This window comes from Pteronotus mesoamericanus, unplaced genomic scaffold (genome assembly GCF_021234165.1).
Source record: "Pteronotus mesoamericanus isolate MK-2021 breed Mesoamerican mustached bat unplaced genomic scaffold, CSHL_Meso_final contig_55, whole genome shotgun sequence".
Classification (NCBI taxonomy): Eukaryota; Metazoa; Chordata; class Mammalia; order Chiroptera; family Mormoopidae; genus Pteronotus; species Pteronotus mesoamericanus.
The window spans coordinates 154,555-182,103 of record NW_026555198.1 but is presented as its reverse complement, the minus strand read 5'-3'; the positions used below and the strand labels follow the sequence as shown (position 1 = coordinate 182,103).

The window sequence follows — 27,549 nt, the reverse complement described above, 5'->3', positions numbered from 1 at the left end:
AATTATGGCACATTTACACAATGGAATACTATGCAGCAGAAAGAAACAAAGAGCTACTACCCTTTGTGACAGCATGGATAAACTGGAGAGCATTTTGCTAAGCGAACAAAGTCAGGGGGTGAAAGACAAATACCATATGATTTCACCTATAAGTCACATCTAATCAACAAAACAAACAACCAAGCAAAGTATAACCAACAACACTGAAAGAAAAAAGAAACTGACAGTAACCAGTGGGAAGGAGGGAGGGGGTTAATGGGAGAAAAGAACAGGATGGATCCTCAAGGAAGATGTATTAAGGACCCATGGACAAAACCAAAGTAGGGAAGGATTGAGGGTGGGAGGTGGGGTTGGTTGGGTGAGGGGAAAATCATGGTGGGAAATGGAGACCACTGTACTTGAACAACAATAAAAAATAAATTAAATAAATAAAAATAAAAATATGTAAGATAAAAAAATTTTAAATGGATATGGGTAATTAAAAAACAATAATAAATAAGACTGTGCAGTCTAAAGAACTACATGGTAACTATCTAAAGGCTTACAAAAGAAGGTTCTAGAGAGATGAAGCAAAGTAAATGGCTACTCTAATGTAGGTATAAATTAGAGAACAAAAGAGATGGTTTTATACCTCAAAAAAAAAATAAAGGAACGAAGAAAGGAAGGAGGGAGGGAGGGAGGGGGAGGAAAAGAAAAGAAAAACAATGGAACAACAAAGCTGAGCTAATTGACAAAGAAAAGAGATGAAGTCATCTTCAAGGGGAGAGCTTTGTTGTCTAGACGTAGAAAATGTTTTCAACATGTCTTCATATTTCCTTGTAGAGGCCATTCCAACTCCTTCCAAGTTCTGTAAGCTTTCTAATTATAATAGCTGCCAGTTATGTAGCACTTAACCATGGAACAGGGCACATGATGAGCACTTTATATATATGAAGTCATTTTAATTTGCACACAATATTTAGAGCAAACATTAATATCCTCATTTTCCAGAGCAGGAAATGGAAGTAAGAGGTAAAGTAAGCTGCCCAACATCATACAGAGCCCAAGCACCTAATTATTATGTGAGTGTGTCCATGATTGTGTTTAGGCCAGAAAGACTGGAGGCTGAATCTTCCCTGAAGTCAGCATCAAGACCAAGCCCTAGGTCTTGATCATCCCTCCATACCCTGATGGTCAAGAGCATCAACATCTGAGAAGCAGAGATGCTGGTACTTACAATGGAGATGTGGAGCTCAGAGTTCCATACAGATCTTTCTTCACACTGAGTATGATTGCCACCATAATTGCTGGAATCCCTAGTGTGGGGAAGCAAACCAAAGTCATCCCATTAGTAAACAGGAGAAATATCCTGCTCAATGAATGACTCTGTGCACTAAGTAAAGACAACATATGATCTCACCTATAAGTCCGACCTAACCAACAAAACACACAAGCAAGGAAAATACAACCAGAAACATTGAAAGAAAAAAGAAACCAACAGAATCAAGACGGGAGGGAGGAGGGTAGGGAAAGGGAAGGGAAAGGTCAAGTCAAGGAACATGTATGAAGGACCCATGGACAAAGTAAAAGTGGGAAAGGATTGAGGGAGGGAGGGAGGGGAGGAGGAGGACAGGGGAAAGTGGTGGCGGGAAGGTGGAGACAAATGTATTTGAACAATAAAAAAAAATAAAATAAAAAGACACTGTTTAAATGAACCACAGATGTGCGGGCATCAAAATACCATTGTTTGCAAATGTTTGTAAATTCTTCCAAGTTAAACATTTCTAGTTCTCCAATCTGCTAAATTAAACAGCATGTCAATGGCTCCAATACAACACCCACTGGTTATTAAAAATAGCTCAAGTACCAAAAATCAACTTGGCAATAGAAGAATCTAGTTCATTGGAATGCAAGTTCGCATCAAGCTTTTCTTCTCAGATGAAGAGCTGCCAATTTTTTCTCTTGTTCAATACTGCCCCTAATTTCCTGGTATCTTTTTGTCTCCATCACCTTGCATGAATGACACAGGCATTTAGCTGCTGGCTTCAGTGTTTTTCTGACAGAGGAGCTGTTTCTATACTCGTTACTAGTTTGACATTTTGACTAGATCAACCAGTTAATGACTAGTCAATTAAGCCAGACTATAATAGAGCAATCAGTTCAGTCAAAGTGGTCAAATGTGACATGAGTATAGATAAAGGATTTAAAATTCCATTTCATGTACATTTGCAAAACTTAATTTTATTTATTTCTAACTATGTATTTCTCCTAAACAAAGAAAATTATTACACCTGCACACATTTTAAGGGTTTTGTAAAAACCTGTTTCAGAGCGCTAAGCATCTTGAGAAATCCCCAACTGTCCTATTCAATCTAATTACATTTTATTGATTTTGTTATTATAGTTGTTGCAATTTTTTCCCCTTTGCCCTTCCTCCACCCAGCATCCCCCACTTCCTCAGGAAATAACCCCTCCATTGTTCATGTCCATGGGTCATCCTTATAAGTTCTGGGGCTACTTCACTTCCTATACTGTACTTTACATCTCCATGGCTATTCTGTAACTACCTATTTCTACTTCTTAATCCCTTCACTTCTTCACCCATTGTCTCACACCACCCTCCCATCTGGAAACCATCAAAATGCTGTCCTTATCCATGATCTGTCTCTGTTCTTCCTGTTTTCCTAGTTTCTTTTTTAGGTTCAATTGTTGATAGATTTGTATTTTTTTGCCATTTTATTGTTCATGATTTTGATCTTCTTTTAAATAAGTCCCTTTAACATGTCATATAATAATGGTTTGGTGATGATGAATTCCTTTAGTTTCTTCTTGTCTGGGAAGCTCTTTATCTGCTCTTCACTTATAAGTGGTACCTATGCTGGGTAGAGCAATCTTGGCTGCAGGTCTCTGCTTTTCATGACTTTGAATATTTCTTGTCAATCGTTTTTTCTCTGCGAAGTTTCCTTAGAGAAATCAGCCGACAGTCTTATGGGAACTCCCCCAAAGGAAACTAACGGCTTTTCTCTTGCTGCTTTTAAGGTTCTCTCTTTATCCTTAACCTTTGGTATTTTAATTATGACGTGTCTTGGAGTGGGGATCTCTGCATCCATCTTGTTTGGAACTCTCTGTGCTTCCCCGGACTTGCATGTGCATTTCCTTCACCAAATTAGGGAAGTTTTCTTCTCTTATTTCTTTCCAATAGAGTTCCAGTTTCTTGCTATTTCTCTTCTGCTGGCATCCCTATGAGATGAATGTTGGACCTCTTGAAGTTGTCCCAGGGGCTGCTTATATTATCCTCATTTTTTTTCTTTTTATTGTTCTGATTGGTTGCTTTTTCCTTCCTTATGTTCCATGTCATTGATTTGATTATTGGCTTTATTCACTCTACTGCCTTTCCATGTAAATTGTTATTTCAATTAGTGTAACCTTCATTTCTGACAGGATACTTTTTTTGTGCTGTTGAGGTCCTCACTAAGTTCCTTGATCATCCTTATAACCAGGGTTTTGAGCTCTGCATCTGATAGGCTGCTTATCTCTGTTTTGTTTAGCTCTCTTTCTGGAGTTTTGAGCTGTTCTTTCATTTGGGTCATGTTTCTTTGCCTCTTCATTTTGGCGGCCTTCCTGTGTCTGTATCTACATATTAGGTAGAGCTGCTTTGATTCCATGTCTTGATAGTGTGGCCTAATATAGTAGGTGTCCTGTAGGGTCCAGTGGCACATCCTCCCCTATCACCCAAGCTGGGTACCTGGAGTGTGCCTTCTGTGTGGGTTGAGTACACCCTCCTTTTGTATTTGAGCTTTGATTGCAGCTGACAGGTTAATGGGATTAATTTATCCAGGCGACTCAGCAGCAAGGACTGGCTGTGACCACTGACCACGAACCTCTAGCATCCGGAAGGATAACCTGTGCAGGTGCAGGGTGGCAGTCCTCTGGAGTGGACTGTAGCTGCCCAGTGTGTCCACTGGCCCTGGGGTTCCCAGGTGGAACTGGCCAAGGTAAGCCCCTACCTTTGTTTTGTCCAGGGTCACCCTACCTGAGCTATAAAGCAATCTCAGATGGCTGCTACTTGTGCTGGGTTGGAGAGTCCCAGGCGAAGCTAAGCTTTGAATCTAGGTTGGCTGCTGCTAGTCCCAGGGCTGGGCCCACTCTCCTATTCTGTGATAAACAGGATGATCCCTTCAGATCTGTATTGTGCTCCACTAGCAGAGTGCCTACAATGATGTAGACATTTAAAAAAAATACCAGTTGGCAAACCAGAGGAGAGGGATGGTGGGAGGACTCACATCTAAGTTGGAAGTTTTGAGGCACTCCCAAAGATATGTTTACATGTTGATTATTCAAACAAAAAAATCCCTATTGGTTGTTATTTTTAAAATGTGGACAGATCTACTGCTTTGGACAGGACTTAAATAAAGAAATAAAACCTTTTCAACAGGTTTCTTTGGCATTAGAAAGACAGAACTTCAAACATAAACAGAGGCTAATATTCCCTTTCCTTAAAGGTGATTACACTTATCTAATATTTAAATGTTCCAAAACTCCCTGTAGTGAGACAGCTCTGCACTGGCTCCCTGATAACCATATAGGTGTCCACATAGGCAAGGGCTTGAACCAGAGATAATCTGAATTTTGGTGAAATGTCTTCTGATCCTCCATAAATTCAAGAAGGCAGTAGGCCTGTGAGAAGGTGCTCCAAAGCCATCTCCTACTCTCCTCTCTGTCTCCTCTTGGAGTCTATCATTGCCTCCAAGTTCTGAGGAGGTGTAGAGCTTTGCACCCTGCCTCCTCAAAACAGAGCTGCGGAATATTATAAGGCATAGCTTCAGTTTAGTTCTGGCTCTTCAACAACAAGGAATTCCACAACTCATGTGACAGCCATCTGTTTCCTTCTGTCTTGGTGTCATTCTTCAGAGTGCGTGAGACATAATCTTGGGAACTAACACCTTTAGCTATTCCTTTCACCATCAATGTAGATAATAAACCGAATATAACAGTGTCCTTGGCTTGTGTGTGTACTTGACACTCCCCAAGATTTTCCTGCTTCAAAAGTACCAAGTCTTAGCCTTTCCTGCCTCTTGAGTACCCTAGGAAGTGGGTGTAGAAGTAGAAGATCAAAGTGATAAGAATTCATCCCTGGGAACCTCAACACTTAAGGAGCAAGAATCTCAAGAAGGAAGGGTCTGAAGAGAAAGTTGAAAGGTAATGATGATGAAGGAGAAGGCCAGTACTGAGTGCTATTTACAGTCCCTTCCCAGTTATCCATATGTGTGTTTTCAGTTCTTTGGATTATTCGTGAAGCCTCTTTCACCACTTTTTCAATCTTCCAGTTGACAGTTGACTGTAGATAAAGGATGTGAAGTGTAAATGGGAGAGTATTGACTGCTTTTGGCTCTGTTTCTGATGGATTCCTAAGTGTACTAAAACAATTTTTTTTAGATTATTATTTGTGTAGTGCTTGCCTGTCTCTGCTCCTCACATTAGCAGAGATGAGAACACTGACTATATCCAAATGAAAGTTTGCACTATTTTAATAAACTCATTAAAAGGATGAGTAGCTAACTGAAAAGCTATTTTCTTTAGAAAGGCAGTGGAAGATAAAATCTGTCTCCCTTTGTATCCTACGTATCCCAGTTCATATACATCTCCTATGTGTCCAGTACATTCTCTGATCTTAAAATCTGTTTTGAATAGGGAAGGGGGAAGGGGAGAAATGAACTGAGCTGACCTTGTCAGTTAGAAATACAGGAAAGCAAACCAATAAAATGGCTTTTAATTTAGGAAATTCAAGCTGAGTTCCATTCCTGGCTTCTTCCAGAGGGCAGCAATGATAGTGACAGTCATGAGGTATGGTAAGAATGAGATCATATCTGATAGAGCGTCTTTCACACATCACAAGTTCATTTTCTATTCCTAAAACTATATGATTCTATCACAGAGGTCAAAAGTACAAACTATGGAGACAGAGTCCCTTGTTCAAATCCCAGTTCTTCCAGCTAATAAGTGGTTGTGTGAGTTTTGGCAAATTACCTAATCATGTAAGTGCTTCCTAAGTGCTGGCTATTATATTAGTATGCTTTTGTCGGTATTGTAACTTCCATAAAGGAAAGGATAAAATAGTATAGATCAGCATTTAGAATATACACAAGCAGGTGCTCACTAAATATTTGTGGACTGATTCCTCAGCATGAAGGTTAGAAGTTGAATTTCTAGATCAATACAGGCAGAAAAAGGGATGTATACCTAAACATCAGTGAGGCAATCTTAATTTTTTGCTATGATTATAACACAATTTGATCTCAAATAATTTGTCTAATGGAGCCAGAATTAGAATGAAAGACACACAGGCTTAAAACAGAGACACTAAGGACAATGGCCGTATACTTACCCCAACCAACTAGGCAAAATTTAAGGATATAATTGGGAATGTATATGTTGAAGACTTTAACTAGAGCAAAATACAGGTGGACTGCCTCCAGGCCCATCCATGTCAAAGAAACAAGCAGGAAGTAATGAAGTGCCACTGCTGCTGCAATACAAAGTCCCTCTGTCTGAAATGATGATGTCCAAGAATTGACTAGATATACCAGGTTTAGCATCAGTAGTGCGGTACACAAATTGATCAGGATTTTGGAAGGATGATCTTTTCGAAGTTTGCTGAAAGAAGGGATACATTTAGTTAAGTAGGGTCTCTGTTTTTAATCAAGGCTTGCTACATCCTATCTGCATAATAAGTGATAGAATGGAAAACTGCCTATTAAAATTAAATTACTCATATCACCTTACATGTACTGAATTTTAGAGTCCCCCACCCTCTTTCCAGGTTGAGTCAAAGTATCCTAAGTATAGTGACCTTTACTAACAGGATTACTAATAGCCTCTATCAGCTAAGCATTCTCTTTTCTTCTTTTTCTTTTTGGGAAAGAAAAAAGGAAAGAGTATACTAGATATACAGTTCTATCATCACTCCTTCATCAGACTCAAGACTGTATCTACATATGACCAAATAGCAATGTGACTATGTAAACCATTCCAAGTAGTTACTTGGATATTTCCAAAGATCCAGACATTTGGCACCATGTAAATATGACCTTAAGTTTCATTATGCAATTACAATTGTATTTTGTGAAAAAAATATATATTTCCCTTTTATTCTCTTTTATTTCTTTTAAATAATTATTGATTTAAATTTTACAATTTTCATCTAGAGTATTTGTGGGGGGTTTTTAATTGAGGCAAAGAGTGAAATATATAAATCTTAAGAATGCAACTCAGTGAATCTTTATATATGAACATACCTAAGGAACATCCACCCAGATCAGGAAGTAAAATATCTTAAACATCTCAGAAGTCTCCTACATTCCTTCTCATATTAAATACATTCCACTAGAGGTACCCAATTTTGTAACTTCTATACCCATATATTTAGTTTTGCCTGTACTTGGAACTTCATATAAATGAAACCATCTTATCTTACTTGTTTCCTTTGCTCAACTATGAGAATTAGATATTATATTGTATTGTGCGAAAGTAGTTCATTCTTTTTTTCAATCCTCACTCAAAGATATGTTCTTATTGATTTTAGAGGAAGAAGAATGGAGAGAGAGATAGAAATAGAAAGAAATATCAACGTGAGAGAGAAACATCGATTGGTTGCCTCCTGTACGTACCCTGACCGGGGATCAAACCTGCAACTTAGGTATGTAACCAGAAATAGAACCAGCAAACTTTTGGTGTACAGGACAATGCTTCAACCAACTGAGCCACCTGGCCTTGGATTTTTTTTTTTTACTGCTGTGAAGCATTTCATTTTATAAATATACCAGAATTTATTCATCTGTCATCTGTTAATGTATATTGGGTTTTCTAATTTTTGGCCACTATGAATGAAGCTATTGTGAATATTCTTGTATATATATTTTGGTGGACATATGCAATCATGTCTCTCTGATAATGAGATTTCTGGGTCAATGGCTAGATGTATATTTATCTTTAGTAGGTATTACCAGAGAATTTTCCAAATTGTCTTTGCCATTCTTGTATCTCCACCAGCAATATATGAGTTCTAACTGTCCCACATCCTTGTTGAAACTTGCCATTTCCAACTTGTTAAATTTTATCCATTCTAGTGGATCTATACAAGTATAATTGTGGTTTTAATCAGCATTTCCCTGATAAGTAATAATGTTGAGAACCCTGCCATATGCTCATTAGCCATTTGGGTAAGGATCAGAGTTTGGACTGGATATCTTCTTTTGTGAGGTACCTGCTCAAGTCTTTTGTCCATTTTTAAATTGTATTGTATGTCTTTTTGATAGTGTACATAGAAAACCCTGTAGACTGTACCAAAAAACTCCTCAACCTAATAAGTGAATTTAGCAAAATAGCAGGATACAGAGTCAATATTCGGAAATCAATGGCATTTTTGTACACCAGCAATAAAATAGAAGAAGAAGAAATCAGAAAAAAATACCATTCGATATAGCAGGAAGAAAAATAAAGTACCTAGGAATAAATTTAACCAAAGAGGTAAAAGACATGTACGCAGAAAACTATACAACATTGAAGAAAGAAATTAAGGAAGACACAAATAAATGGAAGCATATACCGTGCTCATGGTGTGGAAGAATTAATATCATCAAAATGTCCATACTACCCAAAGCAATTTATAGATTCAACGTAATCCCTATTAAGATACCAATGACGTATTTCACAGAAATAGAACAGACATTTCAAAAATTTATATGGAACCATAAACGACCCCGAATAGCTGCAGCAATTTTGAGAAAGAAAAACAAAGTAGGAGGGATCACAGTACCGGACATCAAACTATACTACAAAGCTACTATACTAAAACAATCTGGTACTGGCACAGGAACAGATCCATAGACCAGTGGAACAGAATAGAAAGCCCACAAATAAGCCCAGGTCTCTATGGGCATCTAATATTTGACAAAGGGGGCAGAAGCATAAAATGGAGCAATAATAGCCTCTTCAACAAATGGTGTTGGGAGAGTTGGACGGCTCCATGCAAAAAATTGAAATTGGGTCATCAGCTGACACCATTCACAAAAATAAACTCAAGATGGAGAAAAGACTTAAATAGAAGTCGCAACACCATCAAAGTCCTAGAGGAGAACATGGGCAGGAAACTCTCAGATATCCCACACAGCAATGTTTTCACTGATATGTCTCCTAAAGCAAGGGACGTAAAGGAAAGAATTAACAAGTGGGACCTCATCAAAATAAGAAGCTTCTGCACGGCTAAAGAAAACATCAGCAAAATGAAAAGAGAGCCAACCCTATGGGAAAATATATTCGGTAATGATACATCAGATAGAGGTTTGATCTCCAAGATATATAAAGAACTTACTCGACTCCACTCCAAGAAGACACACGATCCAATCAAAAAATGAGCAAAGGACCTGGGCAGGTGCTTTTACAAGGAGGAGATACAGAGGGCCCAGAGGCATTTGAAAGGATGCTCAGCATCACTATCCATCAGAGAAATGCAGATCAAAACCACCATGAAGTACCACCTCGCACCAGTCAGAATGGCCATCATAAACAGATCAACAAACAACAGGTGCTGGCGAGGCTGTGGAGAAAAGGGAGCCCTAGTCCACTGTTGGTGGGAATGAAGACTGGTGCAGCCACTGTGGAAAGCAGTGTGGAATTTCCTCAGAAAGCTGAATACGGAACTGCCTTTGGATCCAGTGATTCCCCTACTGGGACTATACCCTAAGAATCCCAAAACGCCAATACAAAAGAACCAATGCACCCCAATGTTCATAGCAGCACAATTTACAATAGCCAAGTGTTGTAAGCAACCTAAATGCCCATCAGTAGATGATTGGACCAAAAAACTATAGTACATTTACACAATGGAATACTACGCAGCAGAAAGAAAAAAAAAGAACTAGTAAATTTCGTGACAGCATGGATGGAACTAGAGAGCATTATGCTAAGCGAAGTAAGCCAAGGAGCGAAAGACAAACACCATATGACCTCACCTATATGTGGAACCTAACCAACAATACAAAGATGCAAGGAAAATAAGACCAGCAACACTGAAAGGAAAAGAAACCAACAGAGACAAGAGGGAAGGAGGGAGAGGGGTGGAGGCAAAGGAAGAGAAGGGGAACGTCAAGGAACATATAGCAAGGACTCATGGACAAAACCAAAGGGGAAGAGTTGAGGGGAGGAGGGGGCAAGGGAAAGTGGTGGGGGGGGGAGGCAGAGACAAATGTATATGAAAAAATTAATTAATTTTTAAAAAATCACAAAAATATAAACTGTATTGTATGTCTTTTGATTTTTGATTTGTAGGAGTTTGTATATATTCTGCGTACAAGTCTTTTTTTAATTTATTTTTTCAAATACATTTGTCTCTGCCTACTCCCCACCACTTTCCCTTGTCCCCTCCCTACCTCCCTCCCTCAGCTCTTCCCCTTTGGTTTTGTCCATGAGTCCTTGCTATATGTTCCTTGACTTTCCCCTTCTCTTCCTTTTCTCCGCCCCCCTCCCTCCTTCCTTCTTGTCAAATACATGCCTGAAAATATCTTCTCCCAATGTACAGCTTGCATTTTCACTATCTCATGATGTCCTTTGATGAAGGAAGTTTTTAATGAAGGTAAAGAGGCACAGATGGAAGACTTATGGACACGGACAATGAAGAGGGTTGACTGTGGGAGTTGGGGGTGATGTGGTGGGGGTAAGCAATGGGAGAAATGGCAGGACAACTGTAACTGATCAACAATAGATTTTAGAAAAGAAGTTTTTCATTTTAATGAACCAATTTATCAACTTTTTCTTTTATGATTAGAGTTTTTGTATCCTGTTAGAGAAATATTTTCTTATCTCAACCTTCTTGCTTAAAAAATCCAATTATAATGTTTTGTTTTAGAGGAACCTTGGTTATTTCCTTTTTTAACCTGTTCACTTCATAATTTAATGGATCTGACCTCTTCTTACTGTGATGAATCAGAACCTTTTATGAAATTTACAAGGTTAAAATAACAACAGTGTCCATCAAACCCAATTAAATTTACTCAGAGCAAGATTCTATCAACTTACTGAAAAGCTATGTATGTCATCATCACAATTCCTAGGAAAATTGAGGAGATTCCACATCCAGTGTATGTTATAAGCATTAATATCTGTTCATTCACTGTATCCACTGCAGACCTGGATAAATCCTAGGGAAAGCAATGTGTTGTATTTTATACATTCGCCAGAGCAAGTTTATGGTAAAATGCTTCCAGTGCTCACTAACAGACATATAAGGCATATTGCATCTATTAAACCAAAGTATGTAGATGGGTATATGATAAGAATGCATATTGTTTATTGAGTATACCAAGTGCAACTTAGTGTGTACAAGGCATAAAGAGCCTTCAACAACACTGGAAGAACATTTGGTCTTTGGTTTTACTATCATTTACATGTTTCACACTAAAAAAATCACCAAACTAACACGTGAATTGGGGATGCAAAGTGAATCATTATCTGAACTGAGGACCCTAAAACTCTACACAGATATCAAAATACAAATGTTTCTTTTGCTTAGACCTTAAATAACTTTCATAAAATTAGAGACAAAATGGACCTTGGAGATCATATAATCCAGGAATTTCTTAACCTGAGGACAAAAAAGACCTGAAATGGAATTGAAAATTATTTGAGTATATGTGTGTATTGTCCTGAAAAGAAGGTTCACAGCTTTTGTCAGATGGTTATAGAGATTCATGACTCATAAAAGGTTAAGAAGCACTAGTCTGGCAGTTCTCAACTGGAAGTGATTTTGTTCCTCTCCTACAGACAGTTGGCAATGTCTGCAGACATTTTTGTTTGTCACAATGCGGGGGTATTATGGGCATCTAGTGGACGGAGGCCAGGGATGCTGCTAAACATCCTACAATGCACAGAAAATTCCCCTAAAACAAAGAATGATTTGTCCCAGAATATCATAATGACAAGATTAAGAAATCCTAGCCTATCCCAATATTTCACATTTCAGAAGACAAATCTAAGGTCAAAAGAAGTGAAACAACATGACCAAGATCACATAGGTACTTATTGGCAGAGCTGGAATGTGAGCCCTGGACTTTTGACATCTATTGTAGTGTTCCAACCAATCTGGAAGGAGCTAAACAAAATTTTGACAATTCAATAAGTATCGATAGAGCACCTTTTATTTGCTGAGTAAATATAGTAAAAATTAAATATGTATATATAAAAAACAGACCCTCAGCCCTCAATGAGCTTACCATTAGTAGAATAAGCAACTCATTCATGACACATTCAAATAACAGTATATAACATATAATAAAGTAAATGAAGAGAACTAAGCAAGTATTCATTTGTGGATAGAGAAGAAAGATCACATTTGAGAGCCATCTTGAAGGAAAATTCAGCAAGTCCTGCTGTTAAGGAGGACAATAGGTAATGAAGGTGATAAAAGAGTTAACAATGACTCTGAAACTCTAAGCCTTGATATGTGAATTGTTTGGTTAACTACTGTAAGCATTTGTTTAAAACATTTTTTCTTCACTATAACTTGACAATAATTAAAATTAAAAATTTTAATGACTATACCATTTACTTCAGCAATTACACTTCCACTAATTTTTCCTACATAAATATTTATATCAGTGTTAGTAGATAAATGAATAAAAATGGTTATTACACCATTGTTCATAATGGAGAAAACAGTAACAACTAAAATGCTTACCCATAAAGAATTGGTTAAAATAATTGTGTTAAATCCACACAATGGAATACTACTGAAAAGTGTCTGCTATATATTGTTAGGTGAAAAGCAAGTGGTAAAAACAGTATAAATAACTTGATCTCATTTTTATAAAACAAAAACATATATTAATATACATATAGGAAAAGATTCTGAAAGAATATACATAAAAGTATTAAAGGTGGTGATTTCTTGGGGGGGATTGTAGGAACATTTTCTGTAATGTTGAATTTTGAGGAGCAGGCATTAGTTTTATAAGGAGAAAAATAAATATTTATTTTCATTTGCTCTACTTTGGATGAATGCAGGTGAGCTTTTCTCCACTTGCATGCCACTCTTCTATAATTTAGTTCACAAATATATTCCTGAGTTGTAATCTAATAAAAGTCAAAATTCTATCAAGGAATGATTAAGAGATAACTCACCATTAAGACTCCAAAATGGGTGAGGTGGTCACAATGACAGATTGTGTAATTTATATTTGTTTCTTTTACTTTACAGCCTGATGAATTCCATCCACCTTGCCCATCTGCAGGGTACAGAAGGAAATTTCAAAGTAATTTTTGTTTTCTTCAGAAATATTTAACTTTTCATTATATGCACCTTCCAAACATGTCTTATAATTAGTATTGTTTGTTAAGAGAGTAAGATAGAGGTATAATGGAACAATGGAATTAAATTAAGTCTAGTAAAATAAATCAATTTTGGGGGGACTTCATAACTTCTTGGCTCTCATTTTTTTTCTGTTCTTGTACAGATTATGCCAGACTCTAATCATGAGCAACAGTCCTGCCACCATGCTGGAGCAACAGAGTAAGGACTGTTCTTTTTAAAGTAGCACAAACAGGAAACAGGTAGATCTTAAAACTTTTTGAAGAATATGAGCTATGGAATATAAGCTGATACTTGGACCTACACGGTGAGACTGGAATGAACATCTAAAATCACCAGTTAAACCCAGAATTCAAATGATCTCAAGTGCTTTGCATTCAAGCCAGATCATGGTCTGAAGATCCTTAGGGCCAATATAGCCTCTGGTGTACTTAACACTTGCGTAGTTTCTCACTCCTGAGCATATTCAGTGTCCTAGTGCCAACCTTCAAATCTCCATAACCTGTAGATCTTGGGTAATAGACCATATTTAGAGTGAAACCTCCAGGGTAGCACCAGATCAAACAGGTTATTCTAGGGCAGGCAGCTAAGTATGATTAATACTTTTCCATCCAGGATAATTCCATAGATTCCAGAGGTTCAGGATCCATGTACAGAGGGGTGGGGGCAAAGGGTGGCCTGGAGGAGCCCAGGAACTGGCCTTAGTGAACACACAGATCAACTTATTGAGGCTGTGGGGGACACAGCTCACCATTTGATAGGATTCTTATCCTGGGAGACTTGGAGGAAACCAGGAAAGGATAATGCTGTCTCTGTTGTAGGAAAAGAGTAGTATTCTCACATTACAGGGAGTTCAATGGGCAGAGACTTTCTCTTTTCTCTCAGAATTCCAAGAATACTGAGAAGGGACAAGCTCCCAGGTAGAGCATCCACAGGTAGAAGGACTGGTCACATGGCCACTCCTAGCATTCCAGGGGAAATTGATTCTGTGGAAATTCTCTGAAGTTTGGTAATATCCCTGAAGAATCTGATGGAGGTAGCGAGTTTAAGAAGGACCCATTCAGCATCCTATTACCATCTCCTTTTCTTACTGTCTCCAAAGACTCATACATAGCTAATCAAGAAGGGCCCTTAGAGACAAAGCAAAAAGTCTTATCCCCTCAATGAAAAGATAAAAAGATTGGAACCCCAAGATAGTGAATGGGCTGCTCAAGGACATACAGGTGGTCTGGAAGAGATGAGGAAAATAAAGGAAGAAACTAGTAGTAGATGTTGCAAATTTCCATGGGAAAACACAAAGAGTCAGGTATTCATTCCTGAACTTTTTTCAAGCAGCTTGAGGCTACTCTGCACTGGGTCTTCTAGCTTTCTTTCTTTGAACTTTTCTTACCTGAGTTGTGTGATTTTCTGATCTCCCAAATAAGTCTCTAATCAAAAAGAAAGAGTTTCTAGGGAAGAATCAATATGGCGGAGGAGTAAGTGGAAGTCACACTGACCTCCTCCCAGGACCAACCTGGAATTAAAACTAAATAGGGGAGAAATCTCCTGGAACAAACAACTGAACAATAGTGAGAGAGGAGCCTTGTAACCTTGGGGACAGAAGAATTGGCTTTAGTGCAACCTAACTGCTAAGGAGTGTGGTAGAGACTGGAGAAGGCAGGCGAGGCACCCACAGGTGGCAGCACAAGAAAGATACTGAATGGCCAGTTGGATCCCCCTGAGTATACCAGGGTATAAACCAAAAGCAGGGATCTCTCACCCACAGCACCAGAGCCCAAAAGGTACACAGAAAACAGCCAGCTGCAAAAACGGGCAGGGTTGCTCTCGGCGGCTGGATGCAAAGAACTGTTTCAAGAACCAATGCACAAATTTTTATTTGCAGCCACCTACCATAGTCTCTGGCAAAGGCGGGCAGAGTGGGCTAGAGACACCAGAGGAGACACAGGGGAAGGAGGCTTTGGGGAGAGAAAGAAGAGAGTAGCAGGCAGGATCTCAGTGCTAACTCATCACCCATGTGACAGCAGCCATCTTGGTCAGGCAGAGACCACTCCCCCTGAGTGGCACAGCATCAAAGGACTCAATAGCCCCACCCCCAGGTGGGATTCCAACCGGCCCTGTGCTGTCTAAGCTGCCTGCTGAGTGCAGAGTGGCAGCCACAGACAGTAGATCCCTGGCTGAAGGAATCACACAGAGGTCTGGCGACATTTGAGGAGAGACTGGAAACAGAAGATTTGGGGAGAAAATGGAGAGAGTAGCCAGTGGAATCCCAGTGCGGATTCCTCCCCCATATGGCAGCAACATGAGAGGACCTAATAACCCAAACCCCAGGAGGGACTCCACCCCGCCCTGAGCTGTCTATGGTGCCCTGCTGAGTGGAGGGTGACTAGATTAACAGCTGAAGGAGACAGCCACAACAGTAGATTACTGGAAGTCTCAAACGGACTGCCTAAGGTCAGACAGGGATGACATCTCACATCAACAGAGGCAGATCCAGAAAGAAAAAAACAGTGGTATCCAACCATAGAAGTTCACACCACAAAGTCAGGAAATCAAGACAGATCAACTTAAGAAGCAGAAGCAAAAGAGAAGAGTTTCACAAATAAGGGGAAGACAAAGAAATACGCCCCACTTGAAGGGTAAGGAGGAATCCCCAGAAAGAGAACTAAATGAAATAGAGGCAAGTAAACTCTGAGATATTGAGTTCCAAACAATGGTTCTAAGGAAGCTCAAGGAGCTCAGTGGGCTCAGAGAGAATTACCAAAAACTGCTGGGAAACTACAAGGAACTTACTGCAAACTATATCAGTGTGAAAAAGAACATAGAAACTATCAATAAGAGGCAAGAGGAAATGAAGAATACAATTTCTGAATTGAAGAACACAGTAAAAGGAATCCAAAGCAGGCTAGATGAAGCTGAGGACCGAATTAGAAAGCTGGAGGACAAGGTAGGAAAAAGCTCCCAGAAAGAGCAAGAAAATGAAAAAAAGACTCAAAAAGAATGAAGAGGCATTGAGGCAAATGCAGGACAACCTGAAACATAATAATATCCATATAATAGGGATACCAGAAGGAGAAGAGGAGGAGGAAGGGATAGAGAACCTATTTGAAAAGGTAACGATGGAAAACTTCCCTCATTGGAGGAGAGAAAAAGTTACACAGGTCCAGTAAGCACAGAGGATCACATTCAAGAGGAACCCAGTGAGGCCCACTCCAAGACACATCATCATTAAAATGGCAAATAGCAAAGACAAACAGAGAATCCTAAAGCAAGCAAGGGAGAAAGAGGTAGTAACATATAAGGGAGCCCCGATATGGCTAGCATCTGACTTCTCAACAGAGACACTGCAAGGCAGAAGGGAGTGGCAAGAAATAGTCCAAGTCATGAAAAGCAAAGGCCTGCAACCAAGACAGCTCTACCCAGCAAGGCTCTCCATTAAAATGGAAGGTGAGATAAGGAGTTTCCCAGACAAAGGAATGCCAAAAGAGTACACCTCCACCAAACCAGTACTGCAAAAATACGCTAAAGAGACTGCTTTAAGACGAAGAAAAAGTTTGTATGAATACCCAGTTCCTTTCAGAATTGCCAATACTTGATATTACCAATATTTTTAATGCTCATTAATCTGATTGTAACAATGATGTTATTTGTTCCTTTAGTATTTGTTGAAACTAAACCTGTTTTTGTATATTTCTTGCCTATTTATATTATTTTTTTAAAAAGCTTTGAATGACTTTTTGGTATTCTTTATCCATTTCTGATTAAAAGTTTGTAAAACTTTTTTCCCTAAAAATAAAACAGAACAAAACAAAACAAAACCCTATTAACCATGTTTTAGATGTGTTGCAAATACTTTTCTATTCTATTCTGTGTCTTTTAACTTTTTTTATATGTATATTACTATATAGTTAAATGTTTAATATAGTCATATTGTCAATATTTACTTTATAGCTTCTGGGGTTGAATATTTTACTTCAGGTCATGAAAAATATTAGTTCTATTTTCTTCTAAAACTCTTTAGATTCTACATATTGATTTTTAACTCATCTGAATATTTCTTGTATAATATGTGAAATAGGGTTCTATATTTTATTTCAAGTAGTAGTTGTCTATGCACCTTATTTGTTGAATAAGCCTTATTTTCCCCATTGATTTGAAATATCAACTTAATCATATATTACATTGTCAGATATAGACATTTGTCTCTAGAATGCTCATTATATTTCATTGATCTACTTGATTTTTTCTGTGCAGGTGTCATGTTGGTTTAATTTCTGAGATGTTATAATGGTTTAAATTTTTTAAATATTTTATAATTAACTTTGACATTTAAAAATATAAATAAAATCAATCTGCCTTTACAAAAGAAAGAGAGAGAGATGGAACTCCTACGTTTTGCAACAACATGGATGGAACTGGAGAATATTAAGCTAAGTAAAATAAGCCAGTTGATTAAAGACAGATACCATATGATCTCACTTATAAGTGGATTCTATTCAACAAAATAAACTAACAAACAAAATAAACCACAGGCACAGAGACATGGAGCAAACTGAAAGTGACCAGAGGGGAGGGGGAAAGAGGACAATGGCGGAAGGAAGGAGAAGGGACTAGACAAAGAACATGTATGAATGACCCATGGACATGGACAACTGGGTGGGAATTGACTGTGGGAAATGGGGGCAGGGAGGGATGGGTGGATGGGGCCAAGGGGTAAAAACTGAGACAACTGTAATAGAATAAACATGATTTATCAATTTTTTTAAAAATAAATAAAATAGTGAAAAAAAAAGAAAAAAGTGTTTTTAAAACTCCAATGTCCTAATTGGTTGTAAAACTCATATTTGTATATGGTCAATCAGAGTTCTCTGCTGGGTCTGATAAGACAGTAGCTTCAGTATGACTCCCTCCCTTCAGTTGCCAAACAGGAAAATGGTCAGTGGCAAAGTCTCATTGAAAGCCAAAGACAAAGTTTGCTAAGAGAAAATACTTACTGTTATTACCAAAGTCCCAAAAGGCACACTGAACTTGATCATAATTCTAGAAAAAAGAAAAATCAGAGGTAAACATCTTTCCTTGTGATAGTTACCACACAATGACAACTACACACAAGTGGTTTTTCTCAATGTTTTTTCAAACATAGGCACACACACCCAGACCATTTGTGAGTTGGTTTTAAGTCTAACCCCAGGTAACTTGGGACTTACAAGTAAGAAAACAGCATGCTATACTGCATGGTGATCTAATGTGTGTCCTTTAAAATATTTGATAACATGGGAATTTTCCACATCCTCTTGATGTGAGGCCCAGTAGGAGGCTGTAGATGGTTGGTTCAGATCTGATGAGCGGTAGGTGTTCCTTGTGGAACTTCTGAATTTGCGACTCACAAGTAACTTCAAGCCTTACAGATATAAGGTTGAACTGCCTCATTATTAGGCCTAATGAATACGCCTGAGGCCTCACCAGGTCCTATTATCTCCATGATGGGTAACAATGAGAAATTGTTTATTGGGGGATGCTTCGAGAGCTGTGTTCCCAACGGAATTGAGATCTTATCCATCTAACATGTTTCATTTAGTATCTGCTTTTTAAAAATTCCCTCTCCCATTCTTCCTTCTCTTCTAGAATTAAGAGTTGTGAAAAATGTGCTTTACCATTTCATCTTTTAGGTTGGGACTGAAGGAAGCTATTAAGAATTCACACTGGACATACATTAACATCAAAGAATATAATAGTAGTCCGTTCTTATACAATGACTAAATTTGATCATTTAGTAATACCTTGTGTTTTGCCATATGACTATGATTTTAAACTTTTGGTGATAATTAATACATATTCTAATGCTCTTCATAGAAATTCAAAGCATAAAAATGTTCAATTATTTTGAATTAAGTTGTTTGTCTCACTCAAAAATGAATGGAATTAAACACCATTTAGTGTGATGAGACAACCAAAAATCCACCTGCCTCTAGTCACTCCTCTGCCAACTTGTCACAGTGCTAGAAGTGCACCATTAGTTATCCTGTTAGGCTAAGGCATTATATCTAGAAGTCCCAGTTACAACATACATACCTCAGCTACTTTAAATGGAATAGTCTTCATTAAGTCTCACATCACATCTGTTAACTAGCCAATTATTTTTAACAGGAAAATCGTGGAAGGCTTCTGATGCTTTTTTATTCTGAGATGAAAATAGGTATGTTACCTGGTTTCCTTCAATATGCAGTAGAGTAATAACTACTGGGTCAGCCAAGTTTTGAATAGCTGTATCTGAAATGCTGGCGCTCACAACATATGTGGTTAATACTTTAGTGACATTTTTGGTCTATAAAATGAAACATAAGAAGAGTATTTAAGGCCCTAATTTTTTTAATGTTTTTCATGTTAATAATCAGTCTAGAATTTTGAAGTGCTATGCAGCATTAGGTACAGAAATATGGAAAATAAAATCACAAGGTAAGAAATAATTTAGAGGTTATTTACCTCATCTCCTGTCCTCACATAAGATCTCAATTATACCAAGCTACAACAATTTATTAATCCACACATAATCCAAATATCTATCTGACACACATTTGTTTTGTGCCTGCTATTTAGACCTGCACTAGCAACGGAACAAAACTATTATCTACTTTCATAACTCACTGGACCCGGACATGTTCCAACTTATCCCAGTTCTAACCTTCAACTATCCCTACTTACTTTTTGGAAGTCCCTCTTTATAAGGAAAATAAATCTTTCACGACAGTTATAAGCTACTTCCTGTTCCATCCTCATTGGAGACGGAAGCAGGTTGATCAACGTCTAGCTTGGAACAACTCTTTGAGGACACTCATCCCCTCACTAGGGGACCATGAACTCTGAGGCCAAAGCACAGACATTATGTGTCCTGTTGTCTCCCACATGGTCTAGCTCACAGTAAGTATTTTATATTGTACCCACAGTGAGTCAGTTACTTTGTTACATGCTTTCCATATACACTATCTTCAGTGCTCACTGAAAAAATATAGGCATTTTCCAGTTTAACTGAGACTTGGAGAGGCCCAAGAACTTGGACAAAATTCACGCAGCTAGTGAATGATATGGCAGAGATGCTCAACAAAGGTAGGTTTAAAGGAAACAAGCTAGAATGTAGCCCCCGAGATGCGAAGCTGGATGGTTAACAGGGCTAAAGTGCTACATGTCAAGGTTTTAGGAGGCAAGGCAACTGAAGACATCCTCTTCTGGGCACAAATGAAGAGGTGAAATATAGAGCAGGTGCAAGACAGGAGGGAGAGGAAACAAATCCTCTGAGGATTTGTCAAGAAAGCTTAGAAGAGATGAGCCCAGATGCTGTCTCTTTTTTTAAGTTATTTATTTACATTTATAAATCATGTTTATCATAGTTTCTATGTCCGTTTTCACGCTGATATAGTTTGCAGTAAGTTCCTTGTAGTTTCCCAGCAGTTTTTGGTAATTCTCTCTGAGCCCACTGAGCTCCTTGAGCTTCCTTAGAACCATTGTTTGGAACTCAATATCTCAGAGTTTACTTGCCTCTATTTCATTTAGTTCTCTTTCTGGGGATTCCTCCTTACCCTTCAAGTGGGGCGTATTTCTTTGTCTTCCCCTTATTTGTGAAACTCTTCTCTTTTGCTTCTGCTTCTTAAGTTGATCTGTCTTGATTTCCTGACTTTGTGGTGTGAACTTCTATGGTTGGATACCACTGTTTTTTCTTTCTGGATCTGCCTCTGTTGATGTGAGATGTTATCCCTGTCTGACCTTAGGCAGTCCGTTTGAGACTTCCAGTAATCTACTGTTGTGGCTGTCTCCTTCAGCTGTTTATCTAGTCACTCTGCACTCAGCAGGCTGCCTTAGACAGCTCAGGGTGGGGTGGAGTCCCTCCTGGGGGTGGGGTTATTGGGTCCTCTCATGCTGCTGCCATATGAAGAAGGAGCTTGCACTGGGATTCTGCCAGCTACTCTCTACATTCTCTCCCCAAAGCCTCTGTTTCCAGTCTCTCCTCAACTGTCGCCAGACCTCTGTGCACCCCCTTTAGCCAGGGATCTACTGTGTGTGGCTGCCACTCTGCACTCAGAAGGCAGCTTAGACAGCGCAGGGCGGGGTGGAATCCCACATTGGGGTAGGGCTATTGGGTCCTTTAACGCTGGTACTGCTCAAGGGGAGTGGTCTCTGCCTGACCAAGATGGCTGCTGTTGCATAGGGGATGAGTCAGAACCAAGATCCCACCGGCTACTCTCTCCGTTCTCTCCCCAAAGCCTTCTTCCCCAGTGTCTCCTTAGGCATCTCTAGCCCACTCTGCCTACCTTTGCCAGAGACCATGGTAAGTGGCTGCAAATAAAAATTTATGTGTTGGGGGCACTGGCACCAGAGGGACATTGAAACGGCCAGTTAGCGTCCCCCCGGGAAGAACGGGGTCTGAATCATAAACAGGAACCCCTAAACTACAGCCGCTAAAGCCGAGACAATACAGACAAAACACAACCCCAAAAAGCTTAGGGGCACTCTCTGCCAGAGACAGGTGGCTGGGGATGCAAAAAGACATTTAAAGGGCAAACGCAAAAGTTGCAGCGGCAGCCACCCTCCTTGATCTCTGGGTGGAGGCGGCAGCAGGGTGGGCTGGTGCCTGGGAAAAGACTGGTGAGGAAAACTTTGTGAACAGAACTGAGACGGAGGCTGGTGGAGCCCTGATAATAACTCACCCTCCACTCTGCAGCTACCATCTCGCTCAGGCATAAGGGAATCAATTAACCTGCCTTTTGTGCGCTCCGCACACAGCTTGTGCGCGTGTGACCTGCGGGGCTGAGTGCAGACTGTCTGGGAGAGCCTTGAGGAGAGACTGGAGACAGTGCCGTTGGGGAAAGAACGGGAGGAGGAACCGGGGAGTCCCGACTCCCTCCCCGTTCGGTAGTCTCCATTGTGGGCTGGAAAGGCGCGACCCCAAAGAGGCAGAAGCGGGGCGCGCATGAACCAGACTGCCTGCGATTGAAACGCAGTCCGCACAGGGGTTGGATCCTCAGCCGAAGGGGTCACAGAACTGCCCAGAGGCCCCTGAGGGGAGACTAGAAACGGAGGCATTGGGGAAAGAACGGGAGGAGGAACCGGGGAGTCCTGACTCCTTCTCCTTGCCGAAGTCTCCATTGCGCCGGGAAGAGGCCACACCCCCAAAGAGCCAAAAGCCGAAAAGCAAACATAGACACCCCCAAAACACCCAGAGCAGGCGCGCACACTTGCGCCGAGCGACTGGCGAGGATTGGCGAGCGTGTGTGTGACCCACGCGGGCTGGCGAACGCTTGCACCTGCCGGCAAGGCCTCACACAGACTGGCACCCATACGGCCTGCGAGGGATTGCACAGAGGGGCAAGGGCAGGCACAAATTGACCTACCCGCCGCGATTGCGGAGCAGCCCACAAAATAAGTAGAGCTGCCCAGAGTCCCTGGAGGAGAGACCAGAAACAGGATTAACCGGAGAGCTGACTTCCTCCCATTTCCGTAGTCCCCATTTGGCGAGGGCAAGCAACGCACCCAAAGAGCCAAAAGCGGGGAAAACACACAATAGAAGACTCTAAACTGACCAGTGCCGCGAAGCTCGGTGCCAGGGAGTTCAGATGAGCACGGGAGGTCGCGAATAAGCCCCCTGGTCTGGGGCAAACACATGCGAGCCCAGGCAGGTGGGGGACCCTGCCGCGCTGGGAACGCGCTCAAGGAGCTCTCGTGAGAGCGCATAGAGATCCCCAAAAATAGCCCAGACCTGACCGAAGGGGTCACAGAGCTGCTCCAAGCAGGAGTCAGACACAGGCATTAGACTCCTGAAAGGCTCAAACAAACAACCCAAGGCCCTATAGGGTCAACAACTGACATCATCAGAGGCAAGCCCAGAAAGAAAAGTAAAGGACAAAAATATTTAACAGACTCTCACAAAAATGGGAAGAAAAAGAAGTTCTCCCCAAATAAGTGGAAAAGGGGACTCCCCACAGAGAGAGCTCAATGAAATAGAGGCAAGGGAACTATCAGATATGGAATTTAAAACAATGGTTCTAAGGAAGCTCAATTAGCTCAGCCAGCTCAAAGAGAACTATGAGAAACTGCAGAGAAACTATCAGGATCTTACAGCAAACTATATCAGCCTGGAAAAGGACATAGAAACTATCAAGAAGACACAAGAGGATATGAAGAATACCATTTCTGAATTGAAGAACACAGTAGAAGGAATCCAAAGCAGGCTGGATGAAGCTGAGGATCGAATCAGTGAGATGGAGGATAAGGTAGAAAAAAGCTCCCAGAAAGAGCAAGAAATGGAAAAACGGCTCAAAAAGAATGAAGAAGCATTTAGGGAAATGCAGGACAACCTGAAACGCAATAAGATCCATATAATAGGGATACCAGAAGGAGAAGAAGAGGAGCAAGGAATAGAGAACCTCCTCGAAAAAGTAATGATGGAAAATTTCCCTAATTTGAGGAGAGAAAGGCTCTCATGGATCCAGGAGGCACAGAGGACCCCACTCAAGAAGGACCCAAGGAGGTCCACTCCAAGACACATCATCATTAAAATGGCAAATGTCAAAGACAAAGAGAGAATCCTGAAGGCAGCAAGGGAGAAGGAGAAAGTAACATACAAGGGGGCCCCGATACGCCTAGGAGCTGACTTCTCAACAGAAACACTCCAAGCCAGAAGGGAATGGCAACAAATATTCCAAGCCATGAAAAGCAAGGGCCTACAGCCAAGGCTGCTCTACCCAGCTAGGCTCTCCATTAAAATAGAAGGAGAAATACGCAGTTTCCCAGACAAAAGAAAGCTAAAAGAATACATCTCTACCAAACCAGCACTCCAAGATATGCTTAGGGGACTGGTTTAAGCAGATGAAGGAAAAGAATGAGACAGAGAGGAACACAAGTACAAAGAGAAAAGATGAGTAAGTTTCTATCAGTAATATCTCTCAATGTGAATGGACTAAATGCCCCAATCAAAAGACACAGGGTAGCTGAATGGATAAGAAAACATGACCCACACATATGCTGCCTACAAGAGACCCACCTCAGAGCAAAAGACCTACACAGATTGAAAGTAAAGGGATGGAAAATAATATTCCAAGCAAATGGACATGAGAAAAAGGCTGGCGTTGCGATACTTGTATCAGACAAAGTAGATTTCAAAGCAAAGGCCATAAAGAGAGGCCCAGAGGGGTACTTTATCATACTTAAAGGAAGAATCTATCAAGAAGACATAAACATTGTAAACTTATATGCTCCCAATATAGGAGCCCCCAAGTTTATAAGGAAATTGTTGAATGACTTCAAAAAAGATATAGATAGCAACACACTGATAGTAGGGGATTTCAACACCCCACTGTCAAACATGGACAGATCTTTCAAATAAAACATTAATAAACATATCGTGGCGCTGAATGACACACTGAATCAAAGAGACTTAACTGACATATATAGAACCTTACATCCCAAAGAAGAAAAATACACATTCTTTTCAAATGCTCATGGCAGTTTTTCAAAGATAGACCACATGATAGGACACAAAGCAAGCCTCAGCAAATTCAGGAAAATTGAAATAATACCAAACTTTTTCTCAGACCACAAGGCCTTGAAACTCGAAATCAACCTCAAAGAGAAACTTCAAAAACTTGGAAACTCATGGAGACTGAACAGTACACTTTTAAACAATGAATGGGTCAATAATGAGATAAGAGAAGAAATCAAAAAATTTCTGGAAACAAATGAAAATGAACAGACAACTGTCCAAAACCTATGGGACACAAAAAAGGCGGTCCTGAGAGGGAAGTTCATAGCAATTCAGGCTTACCTTAAAAAGATAGAAACATTTCAAATAAAAGACCTAACACTACAACTTGAAGAACTGGAGAAACAACAACAAATAAATCCCAGAGCAAGTAGAAGGAAGGAAATAGTCAAGATTAGAGCAGAACTGAATGACATAGAGACAAAAAGAACAATTCAGAGGATCAACCAATCCAGAAGCTGGTTCTTTGAAAAGATTCATAAAGTGGACAAACCTTTGAGCAGACTCATCAAGACAAAAAGGGAGAGGACCCAAATTAATAATATCAGAAATGAAAGAGGAGAAATAACAACTGATACCACAGAAATACAAATGATCATCAGAAACTATTATGAACAATTATATGCCAAGAAATTTGAAAATCTGGATGAAATGGACAAATTTTTAGAAAAGTATAATCTTCCAACACTGAAGGAGGAAGAAACAGAAAGCTTGAACAGACCGATAACAGTTGGGGAAATTGAAGCAGTCATCAAGAAACTCCCAGCACACAAAAGTCCAGGGCCAGACGGTTTCCCAGGAGAATTTTACAAAACATTTAAGGAAGAGCTAACCCCTGTCCTTCTCAGACTATTCCAAAAAATCCAAGAGGAGGGAAGACTGCCAGACTCCTTCTATGAGGCCAGCATCACCCTGATCCCAAAACCAGATAAAGACCCTACAAAGAAAGAAAACTACAGGCCAATTTCGCTGATGAACATAGATGCTAAAATCCTCAACAAAATATTGGCAAACCGCATCCAGCAATACATTCAAAAGATTACCCATCACGATCAAGTGGGATTCATCCCAGGGATGCAGGGATGGTTCAATATACGCAAATCAGTAAACGTGATACACCACATAAATCAAAGAAAAGACAAAAACCACATGATCATCTCGATAGATGCAGAAAAAGCATTTGACAAGGTACAGCACCCATTTATGATCAAAACACTCAGCAAAATGGGAATCAATGGGGCATTCCTCAACGTAATAAAGGCCATATATGAAAAACCTATAGCCAATATCATACTCAACGGGCAAAAACTGAAAGCTTTCCCACTAAGATCGGGAACACGACAAGGATGTCCGCTCTCACCGCTTCTTTTCAACATCGTATTGGAAGTCCTAGCCACAGCGGTCAGACAAGAGAAAGAGATAAAAGGCATCCAAATAGGAAAGAAGGAAGTAAAACTGTCATTGTTTGCAGATGACATGATAGTGTACATAGAGAACCCTATAGACTCTACCAAAAAACTCCTCAACCTAATAAGTGAATTTGGCAAAACAGCAGGATACAAAGTCAACATTCAGAAATCAAAGGCGTTTCTGTACACCAGCAATGCAATAGAAGAAGAAGAAATCAGGAAAAATATACCATTCGATATAGCACGAAAAAAGATAAAGTACCTAGGGATAAATTTAACCAAAGGCACAAAAGACCTGTATGCAGAAAACTATACAACATTGAAAAAAGAAATTAAGGAAGACACAAATAAATGGAAGCATATACCGTGCACATGGATTGGAAGAATTAATATCCTTAAAATGTCCATACTACCAAAAGCAATCTATAGATTCAACGCAATCCCTATTAAGATACCAATGACGTATTTCACAGAAATAGAACAGACATTTCAAAAATTTATATGGAACCATAAACGACCTCGAATAGCTGTAGCAATTTTGAGAAAGAAACACAAAGTAGGAGGGATCACAATACCGGACATCAAACTCTACTACAAAGCCACTATACTCAAAACAATCTGGTACTGGCACAAGAACAGACCCATAGACCAGTGGAACAGAATAGAAAGCCCAGAAATAAGCCCAGGTCTCTATGGACATCTAATATTTGACAAAGGGGGCAGAAGCATAAAATGGAGCAATAACAGCCTCTTCAACAAATGGTGTTGGGAGAGCTGGATGGCTACATGCAAAAAATTGAAATTGGATCATCAGCTGACACCATACACAAAAATAAACTCAAGATGGATAAAAGACTTAAATATAAGTCGCAACACCATCAAAGTCCTAGAGGAGAACATTGGCAGGAAACTCTCAGATATCCCACGCAGCAATTTTTTCACTGATATGTCTCCTAAAGCAAGGGACATAAAGGAAAGAATAAACAAGTGGGACCTCATCAAAATAAGAAGCTTCTGCACGGCGAAAGAAAACATCAGCAAAATGAAAAGGGAGCCAACCATTTGGGAAAATATATTTGCTAATGATACATCAGATAGAGGTTTGATCTCCAAGATATACAAAGAACTCACTCGAATTTACTCCAAGAAGACAAACGATCCAATCAAAAAATGGGCAAAGGACCTGGGCAGACGCTTTTCTAAGGAGGAGATACAGAGGGCCCAGAGGCATTTGAAAGGATGCTCTGCATCACTAGCCATTAGAGAAATGCAGA

The 27,549-nt window shown here is 39.8% G+C and overlaps 1 protein-coding gene across 1 annotated transcript in view; it reads right to left on the bottom strand.

The window, feature by feature from the left end:
* The window catches only part of ADGRG4 (adhesion G protein-coupled receptor G4), a 140,558-nt gene that overhangs the window by 19,598 nt on the left and 93,411 nt on the right, over nt 1-27,549 (bottom strand). Inside the window, 6 exon segments of the mRNA XM_054579593.1 lie at nt 1,217-1,295; nt 6,365-6,633; nt 11,053-11,174; nt 13,153-13,256; nt 18,331-18,376; nt 19,542-19,661. Of these exon segments, the coding sequence (XP_054435568.1) occupies nt 1,217-1,295; nt 6,365-6,633; nt 11,053-11,174; nt 13,153-13,256; nt 18,331-18,376; nt 19,542-19,661 (740 nt within the window).